Below are 21499 nucleotides of genomic sequence, written 5' to 3'. Positions count from 1 at the left end.
ACTCTAATCTGTGCAGGCACAGGGGAGATGGTCAGATCCACAAAGAAAAGCAGTAGCCTGAAGGCAAAAGGAACAAAGTAGTTTCAGCTGCTGATAGCTGCAGAGGAAACAGAATCTAAACTGTTTGCTAAAATAAAGTTAACATTCTTCAGAGAAAAATAACAAAATCCAGATTTCTACAATGTCACATCAAGAACATACTACATGAGAAGAAATGGGGAAATGTGACCCATATTCAAGATAGATATCAGTTAGTAGAAACAAACCCAACAAGGACCAGATATTAGAACGAGCTGACATGAAAGGACTTTAAAACAGCTATTGTAAAAACACACAAGGACTAAAATGAAAACAGGGCCATAATGAATGAAAAGATAGTAAAATTAATCAAAGAAATGAAAACTAGAAAAAAAAATCAAGACTCTGGTAATAACACAGTAGGTTGGTCAGACATAAAACTCTTGCAGATAACAATTACAGAATCATAAAGAAACACATAAAAAAAACAACCATTGGAGAGCAACCAAAAGGCAGAAAATGAGGGGAGGCTACCATTTAAAGGTGAACTGCAATGGGAAAGATGTGCAAGCAAGTTCTTTGGCTGACTACTAAACTACACATGTAGTTCCCAGAGGAACCAGCAAAAAAGCAGCAGCAAGAAACTGAGCAAACTGAACAGAGAGTTTAGTGCTGCTCAAAGGAGACAGCTGGGAGTTGGAGATCAGACAAGATAACTGCACACTACATAAAAACCACCTTGGAGAAATAAAGCGGAATCCAGAGCCTCTGTAGTATAGCATGTATACTGTTTAGTGTTCAATTAAAAATAACCACCTATGTATTGACAGCAAAAAATGATACATAACTTTTTTAAAGCACTTAATGGGAATTTTACCTTATCAACATCAAGATGACTCAAGTGTTTCAACCACCAGGTAAGGATTTAAAAGGAACTACTATTATAAATATGTTTAACGCATAAAAGAAATACACATGCCCAAGGAAGAAAATATAGGGAATCTCTGTATCACAGAGAATTAGAAACTATAAAAAAGGTCAAAATGGAAATTCTAGAGCTGGAAAGCACAACAACTGAAATAAAAAAAACTGCAGATGAAAAAAAAGATTCACTGAACTTAAAGATAGGTTGATAAAAATGATGAAATCTGAACATCAGCGAGAAAAATGATAGGAGAGAAAAAAGAGACCCACAGAAACCTGTGAGCTGATAGCAAGCACCCCAACTTTGTGTAATTTAAGCCCCAAACTGAAAGGACAACAACAACAAAAGGCACAGAAAAATGTACTTGAAAAAACAATTATCAAAAACGTCCCAAATTAGGTGAAGGCATCAATGAACACATTCAAGGAGTTCAATAAACACAAAATAGGATAAGCATTCTCTTTGCAAACAAGAGAGAGAGATAGAGAGATAGAGAGATAGAGAGATAGAGAGACAGAGACAGAGACAGAGAGAGAGAGAGAGAGAGAGAGAGAGAGAGAGAGAGAGAAATCTCAAGAGCAACCAGAGAAAAAGGACACTTTATATGTAGGAGACAGTGTGGATGAGAGCTGACTTCCCTAGAAAACAACAGAATATCTGTAAAGTACTGCAAGAAAAAAACACACCTATTAGCCCAGAATTCTATATCCAGTACAACTACTGTTCAAAAATGAAGGCAAAATTAAGTATTTTCTGGTAAAAACAAAGATTTATTATCATCAGTCTAACAACCTTAAAAAAGTACTCAAGGAAGTTCTTTAAGCTGAAGGGAAATAACACCAGATGGAAACTCAGGTCCAAAAAAGGAAGAAAGAGCCCCCCAAAATGATAAAAATGTGAGGATAAAAGGCTATACATTTTTCTCTTTTTGTAATTTCTTCAAAAGATATAATTGTTTAAATCAGAAATTATAATACCATGCTATCAGGTTCATAATGTAATATGTATGTTATAGTATACATGAAAAAGAAAAACAACACAGAGAGGAAAGAAAGTGGCTGGAACTAAATTATTACAATGTACTATATTTTTAAAAAAATCTCCAACAGAGAAATTAAAACACAGTACTAAAAAGATACTCTACTCCAAAAGAAGACAGGAAAGAATTAACAGAGGGACAAAAATAGATGAGACAAATGGAAAAAAAATAACAAAATGGCAAAATTAAATCCAAATATAATGAATAATTACATTAAACATAAGTGGGCTAAACACTGCAATTAAAAGACGGAAACTGTCAAACTTAGATATAAAAACAAGCTCCAAATATATGCTAATGAAAGCAGGAACACTTTAAATGTAAAACATTTCAGGTTGGGAGCAAAAAAGAATATAAACGTACAATGGCAAATAGTAAGCCTAAGAATGATGGAGTGGTGATAGTAATATCACTGTAGACTACAAGATACTGATTACTATCAGAGATTTTTTAAAAGCATCCCTTAATTAAAAGGTCAGTATACCATAAAAATAAAAACATTTAATGTGTAGCTTTACATGGAAAAGGTAGACTTAAAATTACTGTATCCTCCTTAGGAAGCTAGAAAAATGCTGACAAATTGAACTCATGTAATTAGAAGAAAGGAAATAATAAATAGCAGAAATCAATTAAAAAGAAAATAACCAATAAAGAAAATGACAAAGCCAAAAACTGGTTCTTTGAGAATATTAATAAAATTGATAAGCCCCTAGCAAGATGATCAAGAAAAAAAAATTGAAAGAAAACACAAATTATCAATATCATAAATGAAAGGAATAACACTACAGATCTTGCAGGCATTAGAGAGATAAGGAAATATTGTAAACAACTTTACCCCAATAAACTTAACAACTTAAATAAAATTAAATTCCCTAAGATATACAACTTTCACAATGACACGAATGTAATAACAAATCTCAACAGCCCCACATAAAGAACTGAGTCTATTATCAAAACCATCTCACAAAGGTTTTACCCATGAATTCTAACAAATATTTAAGGGGAAAACAACACCAATCTTAAACAATATCTTTCAGGAAATAGGAGAACAGAAATACTTCCCAACTCAATTTTTGAGGCCAAAATAACCCTGATTCTAAACCCGACAAAACATAATAGAAAAAGAAAATTGCCTACAATAGTCCTCTTGAATATAGATGTGAAAATCCTCAAAAAAATGTTAGCAAATAATGGAGAAGGGAACACTCTTCATGGTAGAATGTCAACTAGAACCATCGCTGGGTGCTAGTACTAGGGGGTGAAGGTTGATAAAAAGCATACTTACATAGCTTCAAAGTAACTCTCATTATTTCTAGAGTGCAAAGTAGTACATGGGAGAAACTTGGCAGACACCACCTCTAACTACTAAGTCATCAGAGTTAATATAATCAAAATCGGGACAAATGGAAGTCTTGGGCCTCCTGATGTTACACATGAGTACACATCGCTTCCATGATATCCTGCCAGAAAGGCAGACCCTGGATCTACTCATGAAGAAACATCAGACAAACTCAAATTGGGAGATATTCTACCATATAACTGGCCTGTACTCTCCCAACTGGTTAACATTATATAGAATTATGTTCCAGATTAAAGGAGACCAAAGAAACTCGACAATTCAGTGCACTGTGGGATCCTGCACTGGATCCTGGACAAATGACATCTTAACATGAACTGTCTTGATTTTGATCAATGCACTATGGTTGTAAAAGAGAGAATGTTCTTGTTTTTAGGAATATGCACTGAAGTATTTAGGAGGAAAGGGGTACAATGTCTCCAATTTACTCTCAAATGGCTCGGAAAAATATATACACCTATGTAAGTATGCATCTACGCGTGTGTATTGTGGGTGTATGTGTGTAAAGAGAGAGAGAAAACAAATGGCGCTAAATATAAACCATGGAAAAGGTGGATAATTGGTATACAGGAGTTCATTCTGGCAACTTTTCTACCAGTTTGCAAACAAAATAAAAACGACCTCCCCCAAAAAACTTTTAAGAAATCTTCCATTCCCCCAAGGCCCACAAGAAGGGGAAGAAGGGAGGAAGCAGGGCAGGGGGTGGAGGACTTTTTGTCCACACTTGCCAGCCCCCTGGATTGGCAGCCCACTGGGATCTGCACCCAGCAGACAAGAGGGGAAGGTGGAGAAGGGGGAACTGTCTCCACAACACAAATGAGGAAAAGACTGTGACTTTCCAAATCAGAGGACACATGTCTCATCTGATGCAAGGCAGAGCTGCCGAACACCAGACTTCTGTATCCAGGGTAACAGGCAACTAAAGGGGGCCCAGTATGTCTCTCCCCCCTGCCCACCTACCCCGCCCACATGACCTATTACTACCTGTACAAAGCCAATCCTGAATCATTAAAAGTCAGCACAATGAGTGACCAGAAATGATAGTCCTGTGGCCTTGGGAACCACTTGTATGGAATGACGATCTTTACTTAGTTGCTTGGAGCCAACTATTCTTTACAGCACATACCCACAACATTCTTTTTAAGTAAATGCGCAAATAAAAATGAGCTTAAAAATAGGAATGATGACAAAAAATGAGGAAGCTTTAATGTGAAAACGTGTTGGGAGAGAAAAATAGGCTTCTGACAATTAGTTATAATCTCAGAATGCTAATGGCCTTCTTGCAAGCACGAGGAATTATAATTGGTCTCTGGTGGCCTGTTTGTGCTGTCTAGATGTAATTACAGGATACAGTGCTTCCAGTTTATACCGATCCATTCATTTAAAAACATTTACTGCCTGGCTGGTGTGGCTCAGTGGTTGAGTGTCAACCTCTGAATCAAGGTTCAATATCCGGTCAGGGCACATGCCTGGTTTGGGCTCGATCCCCAGTGTGGGGCGTGCAGAAGGCAGCCAATCAATGTTTCTCTCTCATCATTGACCTTTCGATTTCTTCCTCTCCCTTCTTCTCTGAAATCAATTTTTTTTAATTTACTTAGTTTAGACTCTGGGCCCAGCATTGTGCTGGGTGCTGATGGTGGAAAGACACCTGTGTTTAAGAAGTTCACCATTTGGACGGGGAAATAAACAAACAAAGAAAGTTCACAATTCAGCTGCTGGATGGGAGAAGACAGATATGAAGCCAGCCTTCCAAACATTTAAAGGGGCATCACAACCATGTTCTGATAAAGCTAAAAAGACTTCGCAAGACAAAAATGCATGCATGTGCGAGAAGCCAGGATGTAAGAAACATGCCATTTGTTCTGCACAACTCAAGAATGCCCAGGAGGCATCTAGTTGGCTGCTCCGATTTTCCTAATCACATATGCACTGGGGTTGCTGGCATCAGAACCCAGAGTGCAATTTCCAATGAGAATGAAAAGTCTAATGGATAGAAGCACACCTGTCTATGGAGGCCTGACATTTCCTGGGAGCAAACAGCACTTCCTGTAAAACAGCACTGCCCTGAGAGTGTGTTTATGTACAAGGACACAGCATCACTCACGCCATATGGTGCAAAGAGAGCCCTAAAACACAAGGCAGCAGAGCAGTCCCATTTGCTTCTCCTCCCACACGTCACCTCTTCACAAGCACACCTCAGTGCCCAGTGTTTGGCTTTGTACTCACAGAGCAGCTAACTGAGAACCCTGTCTACCTTGGGGGCTCTGTGAATAACACATGGTCTTCTTTTCCTGGAAGAATGAAATATATTCTCCATCCAAATGTCCAAAGACTGAACACACGTTCCTAGCTCAAAGAAAGAGTGCCAAATGTGCTCCACAACTCTGGGTGTCCGAGGAGCGAGCCCCTCTCCAAGACTCCTGGACCTCGGGGCTCCAGGAAAGGAAGACAGAACAGCTTCTGAATGTGACCAAAGCAGGCATGGGCCAGACAAGACCCAGACCACCTTACATCAGGGTGGCATGGGGAACAAAGTGCAGCGCCGCCCCCGCCGCCCTTCCCTCCGTTTCCCCCCTCCCCCCCTCCGCCCCGGCAAAATACTCGAATCACAGATGTGCCTGGCCTGCCAAGGGCTCAACACCACTTTTGTTCTCTGCAGCCACATCTGAATACTTAGGCATTCAAATAATGATATCAGCAACTCAGTTGGAATGAAAAATACAATTTATGTGAACTAATTTGTTCTGCAAGTGATTTGTGGAGATAGCTTTTTGAAGGCTTGTTATATTTTCTAAATATTTTCACCACGGAAAAAAAGAACAATATTGCTGACAAGAATGGAATGGTTGGAAACAAAACAAAATAAAACTCATGCAAAAATGCCTTTAGCATTATTTTTCATGGTATTATCAGTCTTTAGGGATAATATATTTGGTTGTCAGTCGTAACCTTGGAAATGTGCCTAACCAACTTTCAAACAAAAAAGAAGATTGAGTTGGCAAAGTTCACTACTCAACTGCCAAATACTCCAACTAATGGTATTATCCAGGTTCGTTCCCCACAACAAATTTAATTTCTTAGAGAGAAACTTGAAATTTATAAGGGAACCCTGGAGAATTTGAATTTTAATAATCAATTATTCTTCAGCCTGATCCATCTTATAAACATATGGGATATGCAAAATATTAAATTAGTTTAAAAAGCCAGACCTCTAACTCAGAGTTGAGGAAAACTTTTACATAAATGAAGAATAACTGCCAGATGTTCTGATGCTCTAATACAATTTTTTTGCTCCACGGTGTACAATGCTTCCACACTTGGACAAAGAGAATTCCTTTCTCTCACGTCATTCTGTTACAAACAAGAAAACAGCTGCCTCCTATACCTTACTGCTCTCCTAACTGAGGCTTATGACGTTACCACCTTGGATAGGATGTTTCCTAAAATGCTGGAGCTGTTTACTTCTAGGACACAAATAGAAAGGCCATGCTGGGCAGCACCTCCTGCAGTGGTCAAGGGGCAGCAGTGGGGACAGCAGCTAAGAAAACACAATGGCCTTGGGTGACCTTCCCTTGGGGAGTCTTGGTCTCAGCCAATCCATGACCACTGGTATTGACTGTTCAATAGTCTGTGTTTGAACAAGGGTTCCAGAGGCCAACAGAAAGCCCCTTTTGGACAATCACTTCACAATACATACAGAATCCTACAAACCCAAGAACACTACAAAATTAACTGTTAAAAGCAGAAGAAATTTAGTTTAGACTAGTCCTTTATTTGTATGCCTTTAACTGGTATCAGCACAAATACTTAACATAGGGGGAGAAACCAAGATGGCAGCATAGGTAAACACCTAAACTGCTGCCTCACACAACAATTTCAAAACTACAACTAAAAGACAAAACGACATCATCCAGAACCACAGGAAGACTGGCTGAGTGGAAATTCTACAACTAGAAGGAAAGAGAAAAGCACACTGAGACTCAGAGGAGCTGCAGAAGGCAGAGGTACAGCGCACGCACACAAGCAAATGAGTACGCGGCTGGCTTTCTCAACCGGGAGGGAGACAAAAGCTCCCAACCACTCTGAACTCCAGTTCCAGGTGAGACTCTGGGGACCCAGACTCATTTGGGGAGAAATTGGACTGTCTGGCAGCGGGCGAAACTCAGGGCGGCTTTCTCTCAGAGGTGATTACAGCGATTACCACGGGACACTGAGGCCCGGGGGGCCTCTTAATGCAGGGCTGACAAGAAGCCAGCTTAGCCCTGAGACTCTACCCCATCCAAGCTGAGTACAGAGGCTTTTGTAAGTCTTGTCTCATGAGGGTGTCTCCAGCACAGAAGTTCTCCCAGCACAGACACAGATAATTCTCACAGCTAATTTTCCTGGAGATCAATTCCTCCCAGTGATACCAACAACAAACAAGACTTAACTATAATAAGACTATGCACACAGCCCAGAAAGGGGTCCACCAAGAGTGTCCATCTCAAGTAACAGGGGAGGCTGAGCCACTGGGCCCCGTAGGACACCTAGCACACAAAGCCATTCTATCAACGCAGGGAAGCAGCCAAAATGTGGAGACAAAAAAACAGGTCACAAATGAAAGAAATGGAGGAAAGCAAATGGCTGGATATTGAGTTCAAAACCACAGTTATAAGGTTTCTCAAGAATTTTCTAGAAAAGACCGATAAATTTAACAAGACCCTTGAAGATATGAAAAAGGACCAACTAGAAATTAAGCATACACTTACTGAAATAAAAAATAATATACAGAGATCCAACAGCAGACTAGAGCAGGGGTCTTCAAACTACGGCCCGCGGGCCACATGCGGCCCGCAGAGGAGTCTGATCCGGCCCGCCAGGTTTTTTGGGCAGTGAGCGCAGCCGAGGTGTTACAGTAGGAATTAGTAGTTCATATAGTCCGGCCCTCCAGCTCTCTGAGGGACCGTGATCTGGCCCCCACTTTAAAAAGTTTGAGGACCCCTGGACTAGAGGATCGCAAGAATCAAGTCAAAGATTCAAAATACAAAGAAGCAAAAAACATCCAACCAGAAAAGCAAAAGAAAAAAGAATCCAAAAAGTTAAAGATAGTGTAAGAAGCTTTTGGGACAACTTCAAGCATACCAACATCAGAATTATGAGTGTGCCAGAAGAAGAGAGAGAGCAAGACACTGAAAATCTATTTGAAGACATAATGACCAAAAACTTTCTCCACCTGGTGAAAGAAATAGACTTACAAGTTCAGAAAGCACAGAGAATCCCAAACAAAAGGAATCCAAAGAGGACCACACCAAAACATATCATAATTAAAATGCCAAGAGCAAAGACAAAGAGAGAATCTTAAAAGCAGCAAGAGAAAAACAGTTAGTTACCTACAAGGAAGCACCCATACAATTGTCAGTTGATTTCTCAACAGAAACTATGCAGGTCATATGGGAGTGGCAAGAAATATTCAAAGTGATGAGTAGCAAGAACTTACAACCAAGATTACTCTACCGAGAAAAACTATCATTCAGAATTGAACATCAGTTAAAGAGCTTCACAGATAAGAAAAAGCTAAAGGAGTTCATCTCCACCTAACCAGTATTATATGAAATGCTGAAAGGTATTCTATAAAAAGAGGAAAAAGAAGGTAAAGATAAAAATTATGAACAACAAGTATGTATGTATCAACAAGTGAATCTAAAAATCAAGTGAATAAAAAATCTGATGAACAGAATAAACTGGTGAATATAATAGAATCGGGGTCATAGAAAGAGAGTGGACTGACAATGCTCGGTGGTGGGGGAAGGGATGTGGGGGAGTGCGGGAAGAGACTGGACAAAAATCGTATACCTATGGATGAAGACATTGGGAGGGAGGGCAGAGGGTGGGGTGAGAACTGGTTGGAGGGGAGCTATTGGGGGAGGGGGGGAGGAACAGTTGTAATAATATGAATAAAGATTAAAAAAAAAACTTAACACAGTATTTCCCAAACTGCATTCTTCAGAGTGCCTCTTTCTTACCTAGTGACATGCCCACTTTAGTCTTGCCTAATCAATAAAATAGTCATACATGCCTATTAGGATTTAATTGTCCTGGTAGCACCTAAAATCATCTCCCATATCACACCAGGTCCCTTACTTTGGAAAACCAGGTCCATGATCCAAGCAGGTTTAAGGATTCATCTACCCATCTCAGCATCCTGCCCAGCAGAAAGTGAAGCCAGCTGCCCCAGTTCTGCCCAAATCACTGACATTCCATGCTTTGCCTTATTAAAGTAATTGGTGACATGGTCACTTTCAAATACCATGAATTTTCTCTGAGCAAGGCCGAACCACCAGCTACCTTGTCTATGAGAATAGGGCTGGCCAACAGTGAACACATGGGACACTTCAAATCACATGCCCAGCCACCGGACAGCCACCAGGCATGGGTCTGTTGTTCCCCAGACAGACTTACGTTCATGGCTTCGGCTTTGCATTCATCGTCACTGCCTGGGGCAGAGAGCGCCAGCAGGATTGGACACACTTTGTTTTCAATATCGTGCTGGAAAATCAGATCCTGCTCCAGAAGAATCAAGAGCACTTCCTGGCTTGACTTTCTAACCTAGAAGAGGAAAAAGGCAAAGGGGAATCACAGAGTGAGCCCAAATGCTCTCAGGATGAAGACCAAGCTTTCTCAGCAGAGTACCCAGCTGGCCCTGCCTCCCCTCCACCATGGTTCTGGAACCTTCAGGCATACTTCCTTCCTAAGGCCTTAGAACATGCATTCCCTTTAATAGACTAGCTCCTGCCATTTGATGCTCTCAGGCCAATATCCTTCTCCTGAACCCCATCAGGTCAGACCCCATCTGTACCCTAACAGTACCCTACACTTTCCTCTCATGACTCATGTTTCAGATCTACACTCATATAGATGCGCGCAAGTGCATGTGCACACTCACATGCATGCACACACACAAATACACACATTTTTCTGGATGATGACACAATGCCGTCTGTCTTTCCCACACAGACATGGCTGGGTGCCATGTATAACTTGTCCTCTGTCCTCCTGTACACCCTCAGGACCTGGCAACAGGTTGATGACATGGAGTACAGCCTCCCACTACTTTGCAAAACACCAGGACACCACGCCTGGGTGTGAATCATGTCAGTTGCAACAGGAGGCAGGGCTCAGAGTGGGCCTGTGTGCAGGACAGGATCAGGAAGACTGTGCAGAGAAGAGAAAGGCAGAAGGCTGTACTGCATAGTGGGCCTGGGGTGAGCAAGCACAGGAATTCAGAGGGAACCTAGGATGCTGGGAGAGATGACATTTTTGGGGAAATGAAAGCAGAGGAAATTCCAATCGATAGAGTCAGTCACTGAATATGCTGTTCCAGGCCTATGTTGAGGTAAGAGAACAGCGATGGGACCCGGAGTATAAAGAGTCACACATGAGGAGCATAGAGCAGTTACAGAGAGCCAACCTCTGAGACCAAAGCCACAGCATTAACTTTCTGAACAGGTGACAGGATGAAAAAGTATTTTGGAAGATCTTTCCGGCGCTGTGTACCGAGGAAATTGGAGACAATGACAGACTGAGGGCAGAGAGGTCAGCGAGGAAGTGATTGCAGCAATTGTGTTGGGGGAAACGAACAGAGAAAAGGCAATATCACCAGGCAAGGTGACGGGACTGCATGTCCAACTAGAGACAGCGATGCCCCCAATAACTCTGAGGTGTCGAGCACTTGGTGAGTGTCTATGCCAGGAGCAGAGAACAGAGAGGACCACAGAGCAGAGGAGTCAGACGTGTCAGCTGCCTCCCTGCGGGACACAATCCCAGGTTATGGCTTGTAAGGGCAGCTGGGAGGGCACACCGGACAGCGAGGAGGAGCTATGAGTGGACATGGAGCCAGATGGCAAAGGCAGTTCGAAGCCTGCTAAGGGTGAAGGGTGGCCCCAAAAAGTTATATCCACGCTAATCCTTGCAATGTCTGTATGGGACCTTATTTGGAGAAAAAGTCTTTGCAGATGTGATTAAGTTCAGGATCTTGAGGTCATCCAGGATTATTGGGGTGGGCCCTAAATGCACCACAAGGGTCCTTACAAGGGAAAGGTAAGAGGAGAAGACCTGCACACTGCCATTACTAGCTGGGCATCTGGGTAAGGAATTACCGGTACCTCCTCAGGGCCTTGCTCTGGCCTCTGTCATAGTGGACAGTAACAGTGAATGACCGAACAAGCAGAAGGGCTCAGACCAGGGTTCAGGTGAGTGTGCCCCAAATGAGTGCTGGCTAGGATCCCTAAGAGACAGTGTCAGAGTCCAGAGAGGGAAGAGTCAGGACGATCCCAGCCCAGGAGGAACAGAGTCCATGTCCTGGTCACTTTTTACCACGGTCAGGCAGGGCCATGAAATGCCAGGTGGGCATCCAAGAAAGGGGTCTTCAAAAACCCAAGTGCCTAACAGTGACAAATGGTACAAACGAAGCAAGCCTAGGAAAAAGAAATGTAATTCCATAACACAGTTAAAAATGAATGACCAAGAGCTTTCGATCAATGTGGATAGATCTTAAACATGGAGAAATATCAACCAGCAAATGGCAGAATAGAGATGAAGCCTGATGCCACTTAGGTAAGGCTTTAAAGCACCCCAAACAAGGCACTGTCTCACTCAGGGCCGCTTACACAGCAGGGTGACCCTAAAATCCCCAGGAGGAAGGGTCACCCTGAGCTCAGGATGGCAGTTCTACTGAAGGGGCGGGAGGGAGACGAGTGGGAGCCAGGGGGGCAAAAAGCAGTCTTAACTATATCTGTCACCTATAAACACAAAGGTGGGAAGCAAAATTGCAAAATGTTAATACTTGTTGAATAAGAGCAGTGGTTATATGGGTGTTTATTTTTTTTAATATATTTTATTGATTTTTTTACAGAGAGGAAGGGAGAGAGATAGAGAGCTAGAAACGTAGATGAGAGAGAAAGATGGACCAGCTGCCTCTTGCACACCCCCTACCGGGGATGTGCCCGCAACCAATGTACATGCCCTTGACCGGAATCGAACCCGGGACCTTTCAGTCCTCAGGCTGACGCTCTATCCATTGAGCCAAACTGGTTTCGGCTATATGGGTGTTTATTACACACCTCTCCTGTGATTAAAATATTTCATGATATTTTAGAAAATGAAACTATTTTTAAAAAAATCAAAAACACTGGATTTCACAATGAGATGAGTTGAGTCCGTGGCTTTGGGGAGCATCTGCAGTGCAGTAGCTGAGGCCTGACTGTGAGCCCATTCAAGGGTAGAGGCTGCTGAGGCTCTTCGTTTGAGAAGCTTGCAGTAGGGAAAGCAGTAATAGGGTATCCAAGGTCAAGGCCAGGGGATGAAAAGATGAGGGAGACTTAGGCATGATTATAATCAAATGAGCCCTAGCCAGTTTGGCTCAGTGGATAGACTGAAGGGTCCCGGGTTTAATTCCAGTCAAGGGCACACGCCCAGGTTGTGGGCTCGATTCCCAGGAGGGGGTGGGCAGGGAGCAGCCGATCAATGATTCTCTCACATCATTGATGTCTCTATCTCTCCCTTTCCCTTCCTCTCTCTGAAATCAATAAATATATATTTTAAAAATATATATTTATTGATTTTTTACAGAGAAGAAGGGAGAGAAAAAGAGAGCTAGAAACGTCGATGAGAGAGAAACATCGACCAGCTGCCTCTTGCACACCCCCTACTGGGGATGTGCCCGCAACCAATGTGCATGCCCTTGACCGGAATCGAACTCGGGACCTTTCAGTCCTCAAACCGACGCTCTACCACTGAGCCAAACGGGTTTTGGCTACATATATATTTTAAAAAACAATAATAATCAGAAGGAAAAAGCCAATGAGAGGGCCTGGGAAAATAAGCAAGCTTATGAGACAGAAGGGGGAAGCAAAGAGGAAATGAAGACATCAGACTTAAGTAGGGAATGGGACATCCATTCCCCCGAGATATAAGGCAAGAAGCGCATGACAGCTGAAGAAATGTGGAGTATTTACAGCTGATTCAGTTCCACAATTCTTTACAGAAAACATCTATAGGTAGCAGACCCTAAGCTAGGCCCCAGAGTTAAGTAAGACCTAGCTGTACAGTCAGGGGCTCAGAGTCTAAAACGGGAGAGAAAGTATCGGTTACAATACCCATGGAATCTGGGCAATCCTAAAACACACAACATGTGAGACTAGTGAGATTGACGCAAAATCCTAGGTTCCTCCTCTAACTCGCTGCTCCCCAACACACGCAACCACACCTCTGTACCGCAAGTTCCTCATCTCTACAGCAAGGATGAATTAACAAGGGTGCCAATACTTCACATGGAGTTTGGAAAAGTAAACAAGAATCCTGGCTAATCCTGGAGCATGCTGTGTGACAAAGGGAGTCCAGCAATGGGAGCTGTTAAATAGCAGCAGTCAAGGTGCTAATATTGATAATATGCCCGATTTTGTTAATTTCATGCCTTACACGGAGTCACTGCATGTTCAATGGCCATGAAAGATACCTGAGGATGAACAGAGAGACAAGTTGGCCTGAGATCTGATGCTGGATGGGACCTGGAATACCACTCCCACATGTAAAAAAAAAAAAGTGCATCTTTGCTGAAGTGAGAATCCTAACTCATCAGGGACCCTCAGGCACTCCCAGCGGCCCACACTGTGGCCATCTGGAAGGGCCAGCCTCTGTGAAAGTGAGGCAGAGACTGGTGAGAGTAGGAGGGGAGGGGCATTCGGGAGGATCAAGAGGAATGAAGGGACTGGTAGGTGCCTGTGGCATCAGTGGCAGGATGGGAACAGGTGAGCCATGAAGGAGTGTGAGCTGTGCCCAGGGCTGAAGAGTCCGAGGCATGTTCAGTGAGATGATTTCATCACATTTCTGTCTAAAGAATACAGAAATGGAGAAGAGGGGATATCCTTCTCCTCTCTTTATTCCCAGTACGAAGCCTCACACTTTGCTCTCAGAACCTGTCTGAAGAAATGAATGAATGGAAGAAACCATCAGATGAGACCTGTGTGGGGCAAATGTAAGCACCTAGAGAAGAAAATGCAAAACTAATCAAAATACTGATGTTAGGAGAGTAGAAATACAGAGAGGTTTTTTCTTTTTTCTTTGAAACTACATTCAATCCTGTCAGACTGTTCAACATTTAAAAGTATTTACTCCTTTTAAAAGGCTTGGCTCAAGGAAGAAATACAAGTCCATTTTGTAGAATTTCTTGAAAATAACAATAATGAAAACTTAGCATATCATAAAAAATTATAAATACATTTAGCCTTTGTGGAAATCCACTCCCAAATAGAAATGATATAAGGCTATTTGTTGCAATAATTTTAAAGTGGCAAAAAAAGTAGAGATAACCCAAATGTCTACTGATAAACAATGCTGCATGTGCTCAGTGGAGTGCTACGCAGCCAGAGCAAAGGAATAAGGAGGCTTTCCCTGGACTGCTATGTGCTGGCCCCCAGGACACACTAGACAGTGGGGAAAGCAAAGAATAGAGCAGCAAACACAGCAGCCACCTTGCATCTGAGAAGAGGAACAAGAAGGGGCAGAAGACAAGGACAACTGTGAATTTGCTTAGTTACGTGTGTATGTGTGTGAGTGTGTTTATAAAGGTAAGAATAAACCAAAACCTATTCAAAATGATTTAGCAGGCACTTCTAAAAAACCTGCAGGGGCTGAAGAAACAGGCAAGGAGATCAGAATAGAAATCAGGTTTCTCTGAATATATTGACTCTGTGTTACAGCTTTTCCTGTGGAATCACGTAAAAATATTTTAACTAATTATAAGTCTAAATTAAATCAAAATGTAAATGCTAAAGCAATTCCTACAAATAAAAAAATGAAAACAAATGAGCCTAAATGCATATCAAGCTATCAGATTCACCACGAGAAGGGTTGATGCAAATGACTTGAAAATGTAGTACTGCTCACATGAATGTGTGTCTCCAGGGCAGATGGCCTGAGAACAAGTAAATCTTAAATTACAACCAGTAATTCTACCATAGGCTTAATAATAACACCAGCAGTTTCCTTCTGGATACACACATACATATATGTTAATACCATTAGGAAGCAAGATTCGTACTGTGTAAAAAATAATATATACACACATATAATCAAATAAGTAAAAACTCTATAAACCTAGAGTTTTTGCTTACATTTACAGTTTGAATTGGAAATATCAATATAGCTTTAGGAGGAATTTTCATTTTTTAAGAAAATCAATTGCTCTGTCACTAGAAGCAATGAATAATCTCATAGCAATGAGCATCCCAGTATCCACACTCTGGCTTCCTATTATCATATTCCTCTTTTATGGGGGGTGCGGGATATAGTATTGTTATGAGTTTCACAAAACTAGAATTATAACTGTATATCTTTTCATTTGCATTGTTATAGAAATTCAAGACAATACCATTACTCTTCGCCCCCCCACCCCATCTCCTGTCTTCCTTTAAGTTGGACAGTCTGTTCAATGCTTCTATGACTCTAGGTCTATTTTTTGTTCATCAGTTTATGTTGTCCACAAATGAGTGAGATCATGTGATATTTATCTTTCTCTGACTGGCTTATTTCACTTAGCATAATGCTCTCCAGGTCCACCCATGCTGTTGCAAATAGTAAGAGTTCCTTTGTTTTTACAGCAGCATAGTATTCCATTGTGCAGATGTACCACTGGTTTTTAATTCACTCATCTGCTGATGGGCACTTAGGCTGTATCCAAATCTTAGCTATTGTAAATTATACTGCTATGAGCATAGGGGTGCATATATACCTTCTGATTGGTGTTTCTGATTTCTTGGGATATATTACTAGAGGTGGGATTACTGAATCAAATGGGAGTTCCCTTTTTAATTTTTTGAAGAAACTCCACACTGTTCTCCACAGTGGCTGCACCAGTCTGCCAGTGCACAAGGGTTCCTTTTTCTCCACAGTGGCTGCACCAGTCTGCCAGTGCACAAGGGTTCCCACCAGCAGTGCACAAGGGTTCCTTTTTCTCTACATCCTCTCCAGCACTTGTCATTTGTTGATTTGTTAATGATAGTCATTCTGACAGGTTTGAGATGGTACCCCATTGTCGTTTTGATTTGCATCTTCCAGATGATTAGTGACTTTGAGCATATTTTCATGTCTCTTGCCTTCTGTATGTCTTTCAAAAAGTGTCTATTTAAGTCCTTTGTCCATTTTTTTGATTGGGTTGTTTATCTTCCTTTTGTTAAATTATATGAGTTCCCTATAAATTTTGGAGATTAAACCCTTATCAGATATAACATTGGTAAATATGTTCTCCCATGCAGTGGGTTTTCTTGTAATTCTGTTGGTTTCTTTTGCTGTGCAGAAGCTTTTTATTTTGATATAAAATTTATTTATTTTGTCCTTAATTTCCATTGTCCTAGGAGATGTATCAATAAAGATATTGCTATGACATATGTCTAATATTTTGCTGCCTATGGATTCTTCTAAGGTTTTTATGGTTTCCCGTCTTATGTTTAAGTCCTTTATCCATTTTGAGTTTATTCTTGTGTATGGTGTAAGTTGGTGATCTAGTTTCATTTTTTTTTTTTTTTTTTTTTTTTTGCATGCACCTGTCCAATTTTCCCACACCATTTACTGTCTTGACTCCACTGTATGCTCTTGCCTCCTTTGTCAAATATTAATTGAGCATAATGGCTTGGGTTGATTTCTGGGTTCCCTGTTCTGTTCCACTGGCCTATATGACTGTTTTCGTGCCAGTAACAGGCTGTTTTGAGAACAGTGGCTTTGTAATATAGCTTGGTATCTGGTATTGTGATCCCTCTAACTTTGTTTGTCTTTTTTTAAATAAATCTTTATTGTTCGTATTATTACAAATGTTTTGCTTTTTTCCCCCTCTCCATTGCTCCCCTCCACCAGGTTCCCATCCCACCCTCTGCCCTTTCCCCACCCCCCATTGTCCTCATCCATAGGTGCACAGTTTTTTTTTCAGTCTCTTTCCACACCCCCCTCTCCCCTTTTCCCCAATTGTCAGTTCACTCCCCTTCCATACCTCTGATTCCATTATATTCAACAGTTAATACTGTTCATTGGGTGTTTTTGTTGTTTTTTTTTAATTTTCTTGGTTTTTAGATTCACTTGTTGATAGTTATGTATTTGTTGTTCATAGTTTTTATCTTTATTTCCTTTCTCTTCTAAAAGAACACCCTTCAGCAATTCATATAATTCTGATTTGGCTGTGATGAACTCCTTTAGCTTTTTTTTATTAGTGAAGCTCTTTATCTGGCCTTTGATTCTGAGTGATAGCTTTGCTGGGTAGATTATTTTTGGCTATAGGTTCTTGCTATTCATCACCTTGAATATTTCTTGCCATTCCCGTCTGGCCTGCATGGTTTCTGTTGAGAAATCAGCAATCGTATAGGTGCTCCTTTATGGGTAGCTTCCTGCTTTGCTCTTGCTGCTTTTAATATTCTCTCTTTGTCTTTTGCTCTTGGAATTTTAATTATGATTTGTCTTGGTGTGGTCTTCTTTGAATTCTTTTTGTTTGGTGTTCTGTGCGCTTCCTGGACTTGTAAGTCTAATTCTTTCACCAGGTGGGGGAAGTTTTTTGTCACTATTTCTTTCAGTATGTTGTCGAGATCTTGCTCTCTCTCATCTTCTGGGACCCCCATAATTCTGATGTTGGTTCGCTTGAAGTTGTCCCAGATGTTTCTTACATTATCTTCAACTTTCTGGATTCTCGTCTTCTTGCTTCTGCGGAGGAGTGTCTTCTGGCTCTTTATGTTCCAAATCTTTGACTTGATTCTTGTGACCTTCCATTCTGTTTTTAGGATGCTGTATAATATTTTTTATTTCAGACAATGTATTCTTTATTTCTTGTTGATCCCTTATTATTTCTTGTTGATCCCTTATTATTTCTAGTTGATCCCTTTTCATATCCTCATAGGTCTTATCGACCTTTTCTAGGAAATTATTGAAAAACCTTACAAGCATGGTTTTGAACTCTATATCCAGTCGCTTTTTGTCCTCCATTTCTTTCGTTTGTGATCTATTTCCTCGTCTCGGCATTTTCGCAGCTTCCCTGAGTTGGTAGCCTTAAAAGCCTCTGTGCTCAGCTTGGATGGGGCGGAGTTTCAGGGTGGAACCTACAGCCTTGGCTTCCGTCAGCCACGCCCTATGCGGCTCCTGAGTCTCAGTGTTCCCCAGGGTCCTTCAGTACTCCTTGCAAGCACCTATGAGAGTAAGGTGCCCTCGAGTTTCGCCTGCTACCAAACAGTCTAGGCTCTCCCCCAATGAGCCCAGATCTGGGGTTCAGTTCAGTTGGAAGTGGGATTGGAGGTGGGGCTCAGTACAGTCCAGAGCTTTTGTCTCCTTCCCGCTAGGGCAATCCCGCGGCACAGCCAACCGTCTGTTCTCTGCGCGCAATGTGCGCACCTCCAGGGGCTCTGCCTTTCGCTGCTCCCCTGAGATTCTGCCTTACAGCCCAGATTCCCTCTGTATGTGCCTGGGTCCCCAGGGTCTGGCCTAGAACTGGGGTTCAGCGCTGTCGGGTCTGGGGTTCAGCACAGTCCAGAGCTTTTGTCTCCTTCCTGCTAGGGAACGCCAGCCAGGCACTCAGCCTCCCCCTCCTCTCTGGCTCTGTCCTTCTGCGCACGCAGCGTGTCTCCATACTTTAGGCTTTTACAGCTCCTCTGATTTTCCTTCTGGTTTTCTCTTTCCTTCTCGTTGTAGAATTTCCAGTCAGTCGACTTTCCTGTAGTTCTGGGTAATGTCCATTTGTATTTTAGTTGTATTTTATTGAAATTGTTGTGTACAGCTGCGGTTAGGTGTTTACCTGTGCAGCCATCTTGGATCCTCTCTCTGTTAGTCTTTCTCAGGATTGCTGTGGCTATTCAGGGTCTTTTTTTTATTCTATATGAACTTTGGAGAGTTTTTTCTAGGTCTGTGAAACTTGCCGTTGGTATTTTAATGGTGATTGCACTGAATTTATAGATTGCTTTGGGTAGGATGGACATTTTAATTATGTTGATTCTACTAATCCATGAACACGGTATGTTCTTCCATTTGCTTACATCCTCTTTTATCTCTTTTTACCAACATCCTATAGTTTTCTGAGTACAGGTCTTTTATCTCCTTAATTAAGTTTATTCCTAGATATCTTAATTTTTTTGTTGCAATGGTAAATGGGATTTACAATTTTCCTCTTAAAGGAACCAGGGCATCTTGGAGAAATGGCCAGTTGCAGGTAAAAGTCTACTGGGTCACATCAAGAAGATTCAGGGGTCAACTTATAGAGTTCCCACTCGTCAAACTTAGGATAATTTGTCTGGCCAGCATGGCTCAGTGGTTGAGTGTCAATCTATGAGCCAGGAAGTCATGGTTCAATTCCTGGTCTGGGAGCATGCCTGGCTTGATCCCCAGTGGGGGGCATGCAGGAGGCAACCAATCAATGATTCTTTCTTATCACTGATGTTTATATCTCTCTCCCCCTCTCCCTTCCTCTTTGAAATCAATGAAAACATATTATTTAAAAAAAAAAAAAAAGAAAGAAAACTAGGATGATTTGATCGTCAAAAAGAATGGCTGCAATGGAGAGAAACATCTAAAATGCAAAAATTAACAGGCTCATGACAATACTCAAACAAATTTTTAAAACGTAATTGGTAATCTGTGTAGATTATTAGGACACCAACTAATTGTTCTAGAAACTGATAAAGGGGGAAATAAAGCATGTATACTGTCTTCCCTGGACAAACTGATTTTCAGGGATACCAAAAAGCTGAGGGAGAAATTCTTTATAGAAAAATCTCAGCTATGAAATGAAGAAGAAATGATGGGATTTGAGCATCGCAAGTTTACAGCCTCAAATGAATCCTGGATGTGGCAATGATCACCCATGGCTGCTCCTGGTTGATGGGGATTTCATAATGAACAGGGAAGGCTGACAACACCTGCACCCAGCAACCACACAGCTCTCTGCTCCCTGACTTGATGCCGGCGAAAATACAGCAGCATCCAGAACATATGCTCCCTGTACGATACAGATGTCTGACAGAGCCTCTAAATTGCCCACAGTGTGGGAAATACTGAGAATGGAGGAACATCTCGAACAACTCGATGAGGACAAGATCAGCCAGATCCCAAGTGCGGGAAATCTGACAGGACTAATGGCCCAGTTTCTCCAACAAATAAATAGCAGAGGAAAAAAGGGAGGGAGACCTTTATAAATGAAGAGAGATTGAAAGGCATGTCAACTAAATCCAAGTATGAACTTGTGTGTCGTCTGATTTGAACAGATTATCTGCAAAACCAGATTTATGAGAAAACTGGGGAAATTTGAACAATGACTAGATAACAGATGATATTAAGAAACTACTGATAATTTTTACACTTGTGATAATGGCACTGTCATTATGTTTTTAAAGTGTCCATATTTCTCAGAGTGTAATACTAAAGCATTCATAGCTGAAATGATACAGTGTCTGGGAAGTGCTTTTATCTGGGTTGGATTTATGTTGGTAAGTGAAATGAAAAAAGACTGGTCAAATGCTAATGATAGTGAAGCTGGAGAACAGCACATGAGCATTCATTTTAATATTCTCTCCACTGCTATGAGTGTTTGAAAATTTCCATAATAAAAAGGTAAAAAAAAAAAAAGGAAAAGAAAAAAGAAAAGCATCTAATAATAATAATAATAGGTGTTGTCTATCTTCCTAGATGATTAGAGGAACAGGGCACAAACATCTTTTGTGCCCAAATCACCTAACTATAAGAAGCTGCTTTCTGAATGATGAAGATCAGTTAAGTAAGACTAGAGAATTTGCTACAGAGATCTTAAGGTTACAATTTTTCATACCTGATTGTTTTGATCGGTGAGGTACCGCACTACAATAGGTATGAGATATTCGGAGAACACTGTTGAAAAATTTGACCTGTTTTCTTGTAAAAAAATGGCAATAGGAGGAATCTGTTCCATCAGCTCAGTCCGCACTATGGGCTCTGCAGCAATAAAAAAACAACAAAGAAAAGAATTATATAAGACTATGCCAAGCATCTTATTTAGTACATACTGATAGTTTCTAGCTTTTCTTACTAAAATACTTTATCAAAAAAAATTAGACAAATGCAGTTTAAAAATCATTTCCCATTCAGAGTATTTATGCTACAGACAGGCTTAAAAAGCTAATAAGCTATA

The 21499-nt window shown here is 41.2% G+C and overlaps 1 protein-coding gene across 7 annotated transcripts in view; it reads right to left on the bottom strand.

Annotated features, from left to right (window-relative positions):
- The window catches only part of LOC311624261 (serine/threonine-protein phosphatase 4 regulatory subunit 1-like), an 83896-nt gene that overhangs the window by 24193 nt on the left and 38204 nt on the right, over nt 1-21499 (bottom strand). For 6 of the 7 annotated variants that reach the window (XM_084887246.1, XM_084887252.1, XM_084887249.1 and 3 more), the window contains 2 exons: nt 21161-21303; nt 9778-9924 (listed from right to left, as the gene is read on the bottom strand). In XM_084887246.1, the coding sequence (XP_084743372.1) occupies nt 9778-9924; nt 21161-21303 (290 nt within the window). The remainder of the gene's footprint in view (nt 1-9777; nt 9925-21160; nt 21304-21499) is intronic. The other variant, XM_084887250.1, reaches the window with a different exon arrangement.

The sequence above is a fragment of the Pipistrellus hanaki genome (assembly GCF_964339955.1).
Source record: "Pipistrellus hanaki genome assembly, chromosome: 6".
Lineage (NCBI taxonomy): Eukaryota > Metazoa > Chordata > Mammalia > Chiroptera > Vespertilionidae > Pipistrellus > Pipistrellus hanaki.
The sequence above is the reverse complement of the archived record's forward strand: the minus strand, read 5'-3'. Positions and strand labels throughout refer to the sequence as shown.